General features: G+C 49.1%; 1 protein-coding gene across 1 annotated transcript; it reads left to right on the top strand.

Annotated features, from left to right (window-relative positions):
• Positions 1-11,488: 11,488 nt before the first annotated feature.
• On the top strand, positions 11,489-13,071 carry LOC142829187 (uncharacterized). Its single transcript, XM_075927815.1, has 2 exons — positions 11,489-12,350; positions 12,546-13,071. The coding sequence occupies exons 1-2, from the start codon at positions 11,801-11,803 to the stop codon at positions 13,016-13,018; spliced, it is 1,023 nt and encodes a 340-aa protein (XP_075783930.1). The 5' UTR covers positions 11,489-11,800; the 3' UTR covers positions 13,019-13,071.
• Positions 13,072-14,422: the final 1,351 nt, after the last annotated feature.

Below are 14,422 nucleotides of genomic sequence, written 5' to 3'. Positions count from 1 at the left end.
GTTTCTCTAGGTAACCCATTCCAGTGCTTCACCACCCTCCTAGTGAAATAGTTTTTCCTAATATCCAACCTGGACCTCTCCTGCCACAACTTGAGACCATTGCTCCTTGTTCTGCCATCCGTCACTACAGAGAATAGCCTCTCTCCATCCTCTTTGGAACCTCCCTTCAGGAAGTTGAAGGCTGCTATCAAATCCCCCCTCACTCTTCTCTTCTGCAGACTAAACAGACCCAACTCCCTCAGTTGGGGAGTTGCTCACCCCTCAGTTTAACTCAGGGGTGGGCAAAAGGGCCTCCATGGGTCAGATCCGGCCCATCAAATGGGTTGACCTGGCCTGTGGAGGCCCTGCTGCTCCCCCACCCTGATGGCCAATGGGGGGAGTGTATGAAGTTTCCTCTGCTCTACTCCTGCCCTGCGAGAAGCACGTGGCACTTAGAAGTGCTGCGTGATTCTGGCAGGGTGGGGGAAGACCTCATGTGCTCCCCTCCCAAGCCCTGATTGGCCTGGGGGTGAGGGAGCACGGGAAGTCTCTTCCCACTGCCAGGGGCATGGGTGCTTTGCGGGATGAGGGGGTGGGGCAAAGGGTCTCCCCTATCCCCAGACCAATCATGGTCTGTGGATGGGTAAGTTTGAAGCATCCTGGCCCTGCCCCTGCTGTTTGAGGCCTCACCCCTTCCGGTTAGACCCCTGGTCTAACTGAAATAAATCCACTGATCATGTACATCACATACATGTATGTAGCCTTTGTTGTTAATGGTGTGTGAGGTGTTATGGTGACTGATCATTAGCATTAGGGATGTTGAGCTGTAGTTTAACTTTACCATCCAGTATGTTGCAGATCATTATGGTAGATTTCTTTACACACTAATGAGGAGTCCAGGTTACTATATGATTTTATTTGTTTCAGAGAATAGATTAGGATGCTTCTGCATAATCTTACTTTAATCATGCTTTTGGAGGGAAGCTATTACTACACATTTCTCTCATTTCCTGGCGGTTTTGGAATATTATAATTTAAGTGGCTCACTATAATACAGTCATTTTATAAGATAAGGTGGTAAATAATAGCTAGTGATTTTTCAGTACAATTGCATTGATCAATCACCATTTATAGTAATTTGATTGCTGTAGTAATTCATAACTAATTGGAAAGATAATAGTTTTCATGGAAAAAAGGAGACTGGCAAAATAAAAGAGTAGAGAAAAATTAGTAAAATACAAGAGGAGAGAAAAGCTTTTTTTCATGTAAAAGTAATTAGATTGTTAGCTAAGAAATAAGCACCAAACTACCATGTTATTTTAACTATCCCTATATTTCATCTCTAAAACAACCAAAGAACACAGCCATTCCAGTTCAGTTTCCATCTGCAGTATATGTAGAAAAACACATACATGTCTGGTCACCCAGTTAATATGTTAGAAAAATATAGTTGCTGAGCATAATATATAAGTCTGGTCTGAATGGTCTCCTCAAAATCAGTATTGTGCTGTACATGTTAAAGGAATACAGGTGTTAGATAAACAGAAGCATACATATTGTAAACTGATTACACACCATTTCTTACATTCTCTGATTTCTGTTTAAATCAGATACTGAGTTGCATAGTCCCTGACTTAACCTCATTAAAGTCAAAGGAACTTGGGGTGAATTTGGTCCCTAATATCTTTTACTATCCATGACATTCCTTTTATACTATAGTTGAGTTTTGCATTGAGGTAAAATATTTTGGGCCTGATTATTCAGTTCTTCACTCCAAACTCTTACTGGGCCAGATTCAGTACTGGTGTAAATGGTGATCATAGAAACATAGAAGATTAGGGTTGGAAGAGACCTCAGGACATCATCTAATCCAACCCTCTGCTCAAAGCAGGTCGAACCCCTATTAAATCCTCCCAGCAAGGGCTTTTTCAAGCCTGGCCTTAGAAACCTCTAAAGATAGAGGAGATTCCTTTCCCGGCCTAGTTAACCTATCCCAGCACTTCATCACCCTCCTACTGAAATAGCTTTTCCTAATATCCAACCTAGATTTCCCCCCACTGCACCTTGAGACCATTGCTCCTTATCCTGTCATCTGCCACCACTGAGAACAGCCTATTTTCCTCTCATTTTTCTCTTCTGCAGACTAAATAAATGCAGTTCCCTCAACCTTTCCTAATAAGTCATGTTACCTAGCTCTCTAATCATTTTCATGGCTGGTCTCTCTCCAATTTACATTATATATCAGTAATAACCACTCCTTACTTAAGGGTGAAACTAGTTGTTCATTAGAAACTAGATTTGCAACCTCCCTCCCTCTGTTGCTTCCACAAAAGAAACCATATTTGCTCTGAAGTTCCTTATTCTAGATTTCTTCTTGGGCTAAAATGTCTAACAACTTAATTAAAATTATGATATAACATTTCATGCATTTGTGTGATTTGTTGTGATTCAGTATAAAGAAAAAGCATAATTGGCAGAATTACTATTTAATTTAATTTAATTTAATTTAATTTAATTTAACTTAATTTAATTTATCTTCTTCAATATATTACATAGTGCCAATCCCAATCTAGTGTATGGTTTTAAGGGAGCATAGGTGAGATGCTGCCAAGCCTGCACTGAAGTAAAGAGGCTCTACATGGGTCCTGAAATCTTCTTCCAGGATTGGTGCTCAATACTTAAAAATTCAAATTTGGAATCTAGTGGCAAACATCAAGCAATCTGGCTTGCGATACATTCATGATTCCATAACGATTTTCAAATCTGCTCTAAAGCAGAAACAGACTACAACCTGACTGGGGAATTTGCATATAGATTATTTTAAAGCATGAGGCACTATTTGTACATTATGGTTACAATATGCAAAAAATCCCATTGTTTTCTTGAAGTGGAGCATGCTTGAAATATTGGAATGCAGTGTTTCTGAAAGTTACCAAAGTCAAGGTGGCGAGAAAAGGCTGCAAAAGCTATCAGCAGATTTAACTGCACTAAAGATCCCTGGTGGGTATAAATAACACAAATTTGAAAATGTGGTGGTAATACTTCTGGCGGCATGATCAACACAATTTGCTGGTTTGCCTGATTTTCTTTGAACCATGAAAAAACACCTGCTGTTTGTTAAAAGCCATCGTGATAGCAACAGTACTGAGAAAAATTAGAACTTTTACCATCTGCACATATTTCTATAACTTTATAGTACATAGCCCTATTCGTTTAACACAACTTGTACAGAAAAAGTTAATGATACTAGGCAATCTGATGCACTCTCCCTTTTTTGCATAAGAAATGGAAAATAGCCCTTTTTCAATTAAACTCAACTGCACTGAGGGAAAAATGCTCTTAGTCTGTTTTTAGATCTCTGATAAGCTTTTCTTTATGGGGTTCTCTTTTTATTATTTTTTTTCTTATTGTTAGTAACATGTTAATTTTGAGTATAAACTCATTCGGGAATCTGCGCGCAGATTTTTTCATTTTAAAACAAAAAGCAAAAAATCCAGCCAGACATTTATTAGATTTTGAAGGCCAGGTTTTGATATCCGTACTCATCATGAGTAGTGCTCTATTTCAGTAGTGGCAACCATACTACTCAGAGTAGCGTATTATCATCATATGAATAAAGGGGTCAGAATCTGGCCCCTATTAAATAATACAATCAACATGCTTTTCATACACCAAGAGCTTCTCTACATTAAAGTGTTCAAAACATAAGAATATAATGCGAAAAAGATAAATTATTCGAATGAATAAACTGCCCTGTTGTTCAAGCACTGGGATGCTTTTAGTTTTTTGTAGTAGTTACTTTCAGTAACCTGTCTCATTCAGCATTCAATACCTGATCATGTATTCAGATTCCTTTCTGCTCTTCTTGACTGTAAGGGTACTGTTGCAGGGCTGAATGATGGATGAAGCTGGGTGGAATGGTAAGAGGAGATTTATTTGGTTACAGCATCCAGACCGCTCGATTCCCCTCACCTCGCGACCAACGAAGTGAGCCCTGAGTTATGGTTACAGCATCTTTTAACCCTACCCTTCTCTTGGTACCCACCCTATCCCTTTGTTTCCGAATCATCCTTTTGTTTCCTAATATGGTGAGGATTACCCCTTCCCGGACCCGATCTCTTCCTAATATGGAGAGGCTACCTTTCCCCAGAGCCTACCTACTGATTTCTTATATGGTGCATTTTGAGGCCTTATTTTACTGGCAGCAGATTGGGTAACTGGATGTCCTAATTTACGGTAAAGCCCCAAATTAGGGAACTTTGTGACTTAATTTATGAGAGGACACTACTCCGGAGGAAATCCTTGTATTGCCCTCTTTCCTGTTACACAGGGGCCCCCTATACAGCTGAGGGTCGTCTTGCTTCCAAGCTGGGGTTTTGGATCCTGCCGTCAGCTCCCTGTAGGCCAGATCCAGTGCTGAAACCCTCTTTATTCCTGCACCCACTACACTGTGGAGCTATTTCGGGATACTGAAGTATCCCAGATAGCTATTTCGCATCTATTGAAGCAGCCCATTATTTCAAAATAGATTTCAAAATAACTGGTGGTTTATTCCAATGTCCCGGTAACCTTCGTTCTACAAGGGTTAAAGGGCATTTCAAAATAGTGAGTTATTTCAAAATTTGACTGTGCAGACAGCGCCAAATTACGAAATAAGCTATTTTGAAAAAGCATCAAAATAAGCTCTGCAATTTGCATAGTACAAATTGCATAGCTGATTTCGAGCTAAGGGTGCTGTGTAAAAGCACCCATAGAGTATGTCTACACTGCAACACTATTTTGAAATAACTAGCACTATTCCAAAATAACATAGTCCACTTCTACACAGCAGGCAGTTATTTTGAAATATTGTCAAAATACTGTCAAGCTGGAGGACTTCTTACTCTGACTCCTGTAACCCTCGTTGTATGATAAATAAGGGAAGTCGGAGGAAGAGTGCTGTAATTCGAAATAAGTGCTGTTCAGATGCTTCCTATTTCGAAATAAGCTATTTTAAAATAAGATACACAATTGACATAACTCAATTTGCATAGCTTATTTTGTGTTAAGCCTTGCAATCTAGACGCACTGTTAGTGTGTGTGAATTGGGTTGTTTATCATATTTTTTCCCTTTCTTACTTGAGCCTTCAGTACGCCACCCAAATAAGGATTTACAACAGGCCCGGGCAAAATATGGCCCACGGGCTGGATCTGGCCTGCAGAGGCAGCAGGAAGCCCCAGGCAGACAACCCTGCTTGCCTTGCAGCCCCGCACACCATACAGAAACATGGCTGCCAGGCTTCCTTTCTGTTTCAAAACTGGAAGGGAGGGGGGAAGTATCAGCAGCCACATCACCCCCTGCACAATCTCATTGGCCAGTTTCTGTCCAGAAACTGGCCAATGGAAGCTGCTTGTTGGAATAACAGGCTGCCAGGAAGAACCCTCTCCTCAGCTCAGTTATTCACTGAAGCACATATCTGCACTGAAGCATGTCTGGGAAACAATTTAAGCTCTGCAAGCAGGCAGGCTAGTTGGGCTGCTGCCTGGTAAGTGTTCTAGCCACAGCCTGCCTCTGGAACCCCATCCTCTCCCTCCCCCAACCCTCTGGCCCCCCACTCAACATACTGAAACCATCTGTCACCCTCTTGCACCCATACTTGTGCAAGATTTGGCACCCCAATCTCTTGCCCCAGATCACAACCCCCTTCTATCCTAGTAATATTCCAAACCCCTGCACTCCTGTCCCCTGCCCTAGGTCACAAGTACCTCCTTCACCCAAACTCCCTTCCAGACACCAGTCTCTCTCCTGCACACAAATCCCTTACCCCAAGCTCCCATCTGCACCCAACCTCCATCTCCTCCATTAATATCACGGAAGAGTGCAGCCCTCAACCACTTTCCAAAAACTTGGAGTGGTCCCCCGTCAAAAATTATTGCCCACCCCTGGTTTACGGCATTGGGCTAGAGTGTTCATTCTGCACTGTTAAATAATATATTTTATGAATGTATGCCTATTTTGATAGCATAAGTCAATCACTTGTAATTCTTCATTTGGAGGACACTGTGTATATTACAGAGATTCTCTTTCAAAAAGCTCAAGGACATTATGCATTTTCTCAGAATTTCCCGTGAACTGTCCAGAGCCGGACAGTTCACGGGACAGCTGAGGCGGCTCACTGGACAACAGATGGAGTGTGGCGGAGTGACTCATGTTGATGGCGGCAGCAGAACCCTACAGAGAGCAAGAGCCATTGGCGGACCACGTAAGGTGTATCAATCCCCGCCCCCTCCAGGTTGGGATGGTAAAACCCTGCCAGGTGAACTTTTGAACCCTGGTGCAGAGGCTTTTGGGGTGTTGGACTTTGGGTGATTTTTGGGTTCCTGGACTCAAGAGACTTGTGGGGTGTTGGACTTTTGGGATTTTGGGTGATTTGTGGTTGGGGGGTGGGTCTTTGCTCATGTTTGGTCTATGAATCCGAGTTGTGGTGTTTTCCCAAGCTAATGCTGATGCCGGTTACCTCATGTTATTAAAGGTTTGCTGCTATACTGAGGCTCTGTGCTTGCAAGAGGGGAAGAATTGCCTCTTTGAGGCACTGTGACAGGGTGCCTGCCCTGCACTGGCCCTTTAAGACCAAGACTCAGCCCTGAGCCGGGGCAGGGAACAGAGAGGCCAGCTGAAGCTGTTAGGCTAGTGAGAGCCCAGCTGGCAGCTATATATAGAGAATCACAGTTTGCTTGGGAGGAAAAAAGTCAGTGAGGGGCTGACCGTGGAGGATGCAGGAGCTCTCAGGAGGTAGACTTGCTGGGGATAGCCAGCAAGGGCTGGGAGAAGGCCAGCTAAGACCCCCTGGTTAGGGGCTGGAGGCAAGGCCCAGGGTTTGGAGGCGGATCACGGCTTAGGTAAGCGGTGCCGTGAAGATAATCCCAATGCCAATGATGAGCAACCTGCATGGACTGTAACTTGCCCTGAGAGGGGCCAGATGAGGACAGTCAGGGGGCACTGAGGCACGGTGGGGGACCTGCACCCTGACAGGCACCCAGAGGTGTATGTGAGATTTCCCAGGTCAGTGGGTGGGAGCTCGAGCCAGTGTTGTATTACCTTGTTGGGAGGAGACTCCTAGATACTGAACCTGGCCCTTGCTGCTATTAACTTGGCCTGGCAGAAGGGTGACATAACTATTTACTCTTTGGCTATGTCTAGACTGGCATGATTTTCCGCAAATACTTTTAACGGGAAAGTTTTCCTTTAAAAGCATTTGCGGAAAAGAGTGTCTAGATTGGCATGGACGCTTTTCCGCAAAAGCACTCTTTGTGGAAAAGCGTCCGTGCCAATCTAGATGCGCTTTTGCGCAAAAAAGCCCCGATCGATCGCGAAAATGGCAATCGGGGCTTTTTTGCTCAAAACAAATCTGAGCTGTCTACACTGGCCCTTTTGCGTAAAAGCTTTGCGCAAAAGGGACTTTTGCCCAAATGGGAGCAGCATAGCATTTCCACAAGAAGCACTGATTTCAGACAGTAGGAAGTCAGTGTTCCTGCAGAAATTCAAGCGGCCAGTGTATACAGCTGGCAAGTTTTTAAAACTTGCCAGTCTAGACACAGCCTTTGAGATATTACTAGACCAGGGGTGGCCAACCCATGGCTCGTGAGCCGCATGCGACTCTTCACCCCTGAAAGTGCAGCTCATGAAGCCTCCCCCGCAGCTTGTGAAGCTGCTCCATGCACCCCTACAAACAGCCCCCAGCTTCCTGTGCTCACTGGGTGCAGGGGAGCCAACCGGCATGGCAAAATGGCATCGGCAATACGGCCAGTGGGAGCCTGATGTGACCAAAAAGCCTAACCTGTGGGGTTTTTTTTCCTGAACAACTCTGGCTGGTGGGGAGTGCTACCTTTTTTTGTTTTGGCTCAACAACTCTGTCTGGTGGGAAGCTCATCGTTTTTTTTTTTTTCTCAACAATTCTGGTATGGCTCTTCACATTTTTTTCTGCCAATGTTTCGGCTCTCTTTGTTTGAAGGGTTGGCCCCTCCTTTACTTGACTATTTGTTGTTTTTTAAGTTTTTCCTGTTACAGGCTCACTTAGCTATTCCTCGGAAGCTTATCTACTCACTTTTTTTTCTTCCTCCCCCTTTTCTCCTTCTACCCCCCTTCTTTCCCTTATTTATTCTTGGATCTGGACTTCCAACACTCCAGTCATCTGAAGAAGTGGACTGTGCCCACAAAAGCTCATGATACCATCTATTTGTTTTGTTAGTCTTTAAAGTGCTTCTAGACTATTTGGTTTTTTTTTGTAATCTTTGTACTTCTCAGCCACTTTGCTTGTAACTTGCTCTAAGCTGCATTCCACCCTGTGTTAAGAGTGTGTGTGTGAATGGAGCATGCGTGGGTGAGGAAAACAGCTAGGCTAAACGTGTGGTGCCAGGAGCCAAGTGGTGACTAATTAAAGAGACATGGCTGCCCTAAGCAAACAAAGGACCTGGACTGAGGGAGGTCTGGGCATGCTCCTTGGTGACCAACAAGGGGGAAGAACCCCTGAATGAGTAACAGGAGCTCCCACTTCCAATTAAAGGAGAGAGCACGGGGCAGAAGTCCTCTTTTCTGGCCAGCTCCCTGGCCTGGATCCATGGCTAGAAGCAAACCTTTGGAGTGAATATGCTTTGGCTTGTTCTGCAGCCTGTGTAAGTGTGTGAATGCCTGAGGGCATGAATGAAAGTGTGTGTGTGTGTGTGTATGGACTAATGAATGTGTGTTTGTGTGGGTGAGAGAGAGAGCTCAATCCCCTTCAGTTTAACCCTAGAGTGGCATTCACTGACAGCTTGAATTTAACCCGGTAGTGTTTTGTTAATTCTTCATTTAAAAAATCCATATGAGTGCAACCCTGGGGTGGCCTCCAGTGAAATTTGGGGTAACAGACTCCACATTACTCTTGGGAATTATTCTGTGCCACTGCATGTACAGAAATGAATGTGTTGTGTGAAGAATTTCCTTTTTCTCCCCCGCCCCTCCAAAAAGTGCTGTTTGCTACTACTAGGGGCTGCTGGACCTGGAAGAACCCAGCTCACAAGCAGAGGACACTGCAGGGTGTAGGATGGAGGGGCAGAGGAGGAGATGGAGGGCTTCTAGCAGCTGCATTTCTCAACATGCCCTGAAGGAAGGAGGCAGCGTGCATGAAACTTCACACAAGCATAAGGCTGTTTCTCTGGGCCCTGGGGGTTAGGACATGCAGGTGTCTGGGCTGCAAGTACCCTGTGGCTGGACTCGGGCTACGTCTAGACTGCAGGTTTTTTGTGCAAGAAGCTTTTGTCAGAAGAGATTGTCTGCAAAAACTTATTGTGCAAGAGAGCATCCACACTGCAAAAGTACATCGAAAAAGCAATGCGCTTTTGTGCAGGGGATCTTTTGGAAAATAAAGACTTTTCCGAAAGATCCCTTATTCCTCTTAAAATCAGGAATAAGGGATCTTTTGGAAAAGGCTTTATTTTCCGAAAGATCACTGTCTAGACTGGCGCTTTTTGCCGGCAAAGCCCCGAGCTGGAAAAAAGCGGCAGCCATGTTTATGCAAATGAAGCAGGGAAGATTTAAATCCTCGCTTCATTTGCAATTGTGCTGTGTCTAATTTGCATCCCTTTTACGGAAAAGGGGTGCAATCTAGAAACAGCCTTTCTGTCCTTGGAATACTTAGTAAAACAACTGCATTAAAAACTAAGCCATATAAAGCCATTTATGTTATCATTTACTATACATCCAGTCCTTTCCTGCCCTAATGTAATCAGGAACAAAATTCTTATTCAATTCAAAGGGGCATTATTTTATGTAGTGCATAACAAACAATAATGCTGATTAAGATCATACATTTTCTAAGTGCTTACTTCAGTGTTTACATCAAATAATTTACCTTCCAATACAATTATGTAATATGTGTAATATTTTTTAAGAAAAGCCACTAATGAAATGCTTTATTTTTTTCTATCTTCTAAATGCTACTCAACTGCAGTGGCAGTTTTGGGTGTGCAAAAAGTCCTTTATAGCTACGATCATGTAACTGTCTTTCAGATGTGTTGGAGAGGCTTAATACAGCTTCAACAAATAATTAAACCAGAATCCTTTACAATACCTGACTGTGCAATGATTTTTGCTAGCCATGTTAATTCACACACAGTGACAGTAATTGTTTGTATAAATGTGGTCATGCATTCAGCTACCCATTTTTGGTGCACACCATTTTCCATTGCAGTATCAATACAGTTATAACAAAATATCTATTGCTAAACTTTTATGTTACTACCCAGACGTGTGCTCAGAAATTTAAATGTGACCACTTTCAGAGTAGGGTTATCAACTTTCTACTCCCATAAAACTGAACACCCCACCTTTCTGCCCTCCCCTAAGGTCCTAGCCCTGCTCATTCCATCCTCCCTCCCTCTCTTGCTTGCTCTCCACTCACCCACCCAACAGACTGGCTCACAGGATTGGGCGCAGAAACAGGTGAGGACTCTGGCTAGGGTTTTGGGCTCCAGGGTGGGGACAGAATTGAGATATAAGAGGAGGTGAGGGTTCCAGTTGGGGATGAAGGCTCTGGGGTAGGGCCAGGGATGAGGGGTTTGGAGTACAGGAGGGGGCCCAGGCTGGGAAATGGAGCTGAGAGGTTTGGAATATGGGAAGGGACTCCAGGTTGAGACAGGGGGTTTGGGTGTGGGAGGAGGTACTGGCTCTGTGCTGGAGATGCAGGTTCTGGGTGGGCCAGAAATGAGAGCTTCAGGGTGTGGGAGAGGGCTCTGGGCTGCGGCAGGGGTTGGGGTGGAGGGGCTGGTGAGGGTTCTGACTGGGGATGCAGACTCAGGAGTGAGGCTGAGGATGAGAGGTTTGGAGTGCAGGGGGTGCTCTTGGCAGGGACCTAGGAGTTCTGAGGGCAGGAAGGGGATCAGGACTGCGGGAAGAGGTTGGAGCTTGGGGGTGCTTAGGGAAGTAGGCTCTAGGCACTGCTTACCTCAAGCAGCTCCTGGAAGTAGAAACATGTTTTCCCCATTGGCTTCTATGTGGAGATGTATCCGGGTGGCTCTGTGTGCAGCCCTGTCTACAGGTGTCACCCCTACAGCTCCCATCAACCATTGTTCCCAGCCAATGGGAGCTCCAGATTTGACTCGTGGGGCAGGAACAGTGTGCTGAGACCTCTGGCTGGCCCAGTGCATAGGAGCTGTAGAGAGGACATGCTGCTGTTTCCAGGAGCTGGGCAGAACCACAACAGGCAGCAAGCCTGCCTCAGCCGCATTGTGCTACCAATCAGACTTTTAATGGCCCAGTTGATGGTGCTGACCAGACCCACCAGGATCCTTTTTTGACCCAGTATTCTGGTCCAAAACTGGACACCTGGCAACCCTATTTTGTAGGAGCATATTAAAACACGTGCAAATTAAAGGTTTCTGTGACTCCCACCCTCACATTTCTTGGGAAACCTCTGGGTATGTCTACACTACAAAGTTAGTTCGAACTAACGGACGTTAGTTCGAACTAACTTTCCTAGGCGCTACACTAGCGCTCCGTTAGTTCGAACTTAATTCGAACTAACGGAGCGCTTAGTTCGAACTAGGTAAACCTCATTTTACGAGGACTAACGCCTAGTTCGAACTAGCTAGTTCGAACTAAGGGCTGTGTAGCCCTTTAGTTCGAACTAGTGGGAGGCTAAGGCTTCCCAGGTTTCCCTGGTGGCCACTCTGGCCAACACCAGGGAAACTCTATTGCCCCCCTCCCGGCCCCGGAGCCCTTAAAGGGCCACGGGCTGGCTACTCACTTTGTGCCAGTTGCAAGGCTGCAAGCACCCGTGCCTGCACAGCCTGCACCTGCCACACAATGAGCCAGCCATCCGAGGGTTCCCAGCCCTCCACTGCTCCCCACGACCAGCCTGGCGGCTCCCGGGAGCCTGCCCGGGGGCGCAAAAGGCGGGCGCCCGCCTGGTCAAGTGCGGAGATCGTGGACCTCATCGAGGTTTGGGGGGAAGCCTCCAATGTCCACGATCTCCGCACTAGCCACCGGAACGCGGCCGTCTATGGACGCATGGCTGCCAGTCTGGCCGCCAGGGGCCACCAGCGCAGCCGGGAGCAGGTGCGCTGCAAAATTAAGGACTTGCGGCAGTCCTACTCCCGGGCCTGCCTGCCAGGGGCTGACCCGGAGGCCTGCCCCCACTTCCATGCCCTGGACCGCATCCTGGGGCCTCATGCCGTCCCTGCCCCCCGGGACGTGATTGACCCCGGGGCAGAGGGACCGCTCCTGGAGACGGAGGAGGAGGAGGAGGGCTCTGAGAGCCAGGAGCCTGCCGCCAGCCTTCCCAGGACCCGGGACCCCCGAGGCACCCCACAGAGCCGCTCGCCTGCATCATCAGAGGCCGGGGAGGCGTCCACCTGTGAGTACCCTCGTGTTCCCCTTATGTGTACGGGGGGCTGAGGCGAGAGGGAGCCCCGGGACCGTGCGCCTGGGCCTTGCCCACCACGGAGCAGCAGCTGGGGATCCTGCAGGGGCCCTGGCCTTGCAGAGGGGAGCTGGGTTTCACACACCTGGGCCCCTGGGGTAATTGACCGCTGGTCTTCTTGCACCACAGCTGCAGCACCGGGGCCTGCAGGGCGCACCACACCGCCTGCAGCAGCCGCCCGCGCCCGGGCAAGCAGGACAGCCAGGAACCAGGAGGACTACCAGAGGCGGCATCTCCGGTTCCTGGACCGACAGCTCCGTCTCCAGGACCACTGGGTCCAGGAGGACCTCAGGCTGCGCCAGAGGAGTCTGGAGGCCCTGGAGGAGCAGGGCCGTGCCCTGCGAGGCCACCTCCAGAGCCTGCTGGACCGCTTTCCATTTCCTCCTCCCCCTGCTCCCCCTCTTGCTCCCCCTCTTGCTCCCCCTGCTCCCCCTCTTTCTCCCCCTCTTGCTCCCCCTGCTCCCCCTGCTCCTCCTGCTTCCGCTCCTGCTTCCTCCACACCCCCTGTCCTCTCTGCCCCCCCCTCCACAACCATTCCCCACCGACGCCCCCGGACCCGCAGTGTGGCGAGACGGGAGAGGCAGCCGGACTCCCACCCCTGAGCTTTCCTTTCCCTTCCTCCCTTCCCTCCCCTCCCCTTCCAGCTCCCTTGTCCCAGGTTTCCCCCTCCCTTCTCCCACCTTCATTCCTCCCTCCCCCACCCCAGTTCTCTGAAATAAACAGACGTTTTTGTTTGAAAACCAGGTGTCTTTATTGTACAGTAGATAGGGAGGGGAAAGGGGAAGGGGGGGGTAGGGTGGAAGAAGGCCCCGGTGGGGCATGCAGGGAGAGGTCAGTCCTCCTCCTCCTCCACCTGGAAGCTCTCCCGCAGGGCTTCCCGGATCCGGATGGCCCCCCGCTGGGCTTCCCGGACGGCGGCGGTGCGGGGCTGACCGTAGTGTCCAGCCATGCGGTCAGCCTCAGCCATCCAGGCTGGCAAGAAAGCCTCCCCCTTCCGCTCACACAAATTGTGGAGCACACAACATGCCGCCACCACGGGAGGGATGTTGTGCTCGGCCAGGTCCAGACGGGTGAGGAGGCATCGAAAGCGGGCTTTCAGTCGCCCGAAGGCCCCCTCCACCACGATGCGGGCCCTGCTCAGCCTGTTATTGAAGGCCTGGCGGGAGGGATTGAGGTGCCCCGTGTAGGGCTTCATGAGCCACGGCTGCAGTGGGTAGGCGGCATCCCCCACCAGGCAGACGGGCATGTCCACGTCCCCGACCCTGATGTGGCGGTCGGGGAAGAAGGTCCCGTCCTGCAGCCGCTGGCACACGGAGGAGTTCCGGTACACCCGTGCGTCGTGTGCTTTGCCGGACCAGCCCACATTGATGTCCGTGAACTGTCCCCGGTGGTCACACACGGCCTGCAGGATGACGGAGAAGTACCCCTTTCTGTTGACGTACCGGGACGCCTGGTGTTCCGGGGCACGGATGGGGATGTGCGTCCCGTCGATGGCCCCCCCGCAGTTGGGGAAGCCGAGGGCGCCGAATCCCCGGATGACGGCGTCCGGGTCGGCGAGGCGGACCACCCTGCGGAGCAGCACCCGGTTGATGGCCTTGACCACCTGCGGAGAGAGACACAGCAAAGCGTCAATCAGTGGGGCGCCCGGGTGGCTGGGAGCGTGCGTGCCCTGGCAGTGCCCCGCGCCCCACTCCCGGAAGCAACCCCCCTGGCGGCGTGTAGTACGGCCGGGACAGCCCGACCTCTCCGGTGCGGGGCGCCTTCGCCTCCTCCCGCCCCCCCCTTTGTCCCTGGGGTGGCCCATCCCCTCCTCGCAGCCCCCCTCCCCCCCGGCTCGGTGGCCGACGAGCGCCGTACCTGCATGAGCACTGCTCCGACAGTGGATCTCCCCACGCCGAACTGGTTCCCGACGGATCGGTAGCTGTCCGGCGTGGAGAGCTTCCAGAGGGCGATGGCCACCCGCTTCTGGAGGGGGATGGCGGGCCTCATGCGAGTGTCCCTTCTTT

Source organism: Pelodiscus sinensis, chromosome 1, assembly GCF_049634645.1.
Source record: "Pelodiscus sinensis isolate JC-2024 chromosome 1, ASM4963464v1, whole genome shotgun sequence".
Taxonomy (NCBI): domain Eukaryota; kingdom Metazoa; phylum Chordata; order Testudines; family Trionychidae; genus Pelodiscus; species Pelodiscus sinensis.
Note: the sequence above shows the minus strand (reverse complement) of the source record. Positions and strands in the feature narration are given on the sequence as shown.

Coding starts and splice junctions, on each gene's coding strand:
- LOC142829187 (XM_075927815.1), top strand. CDS start 11,801: ATGAGCCAGCCATCCGAGGGTTCCCAGCCCTCCACTGCTCCCCACGAC. Junction 12,351..12,545: donor GGCCGGGGAGGCGTCCACCT/GTGAGTACCCTC, acceptor CTTGCACCACAG/CTGCAGCACCGGGGCCTGCA.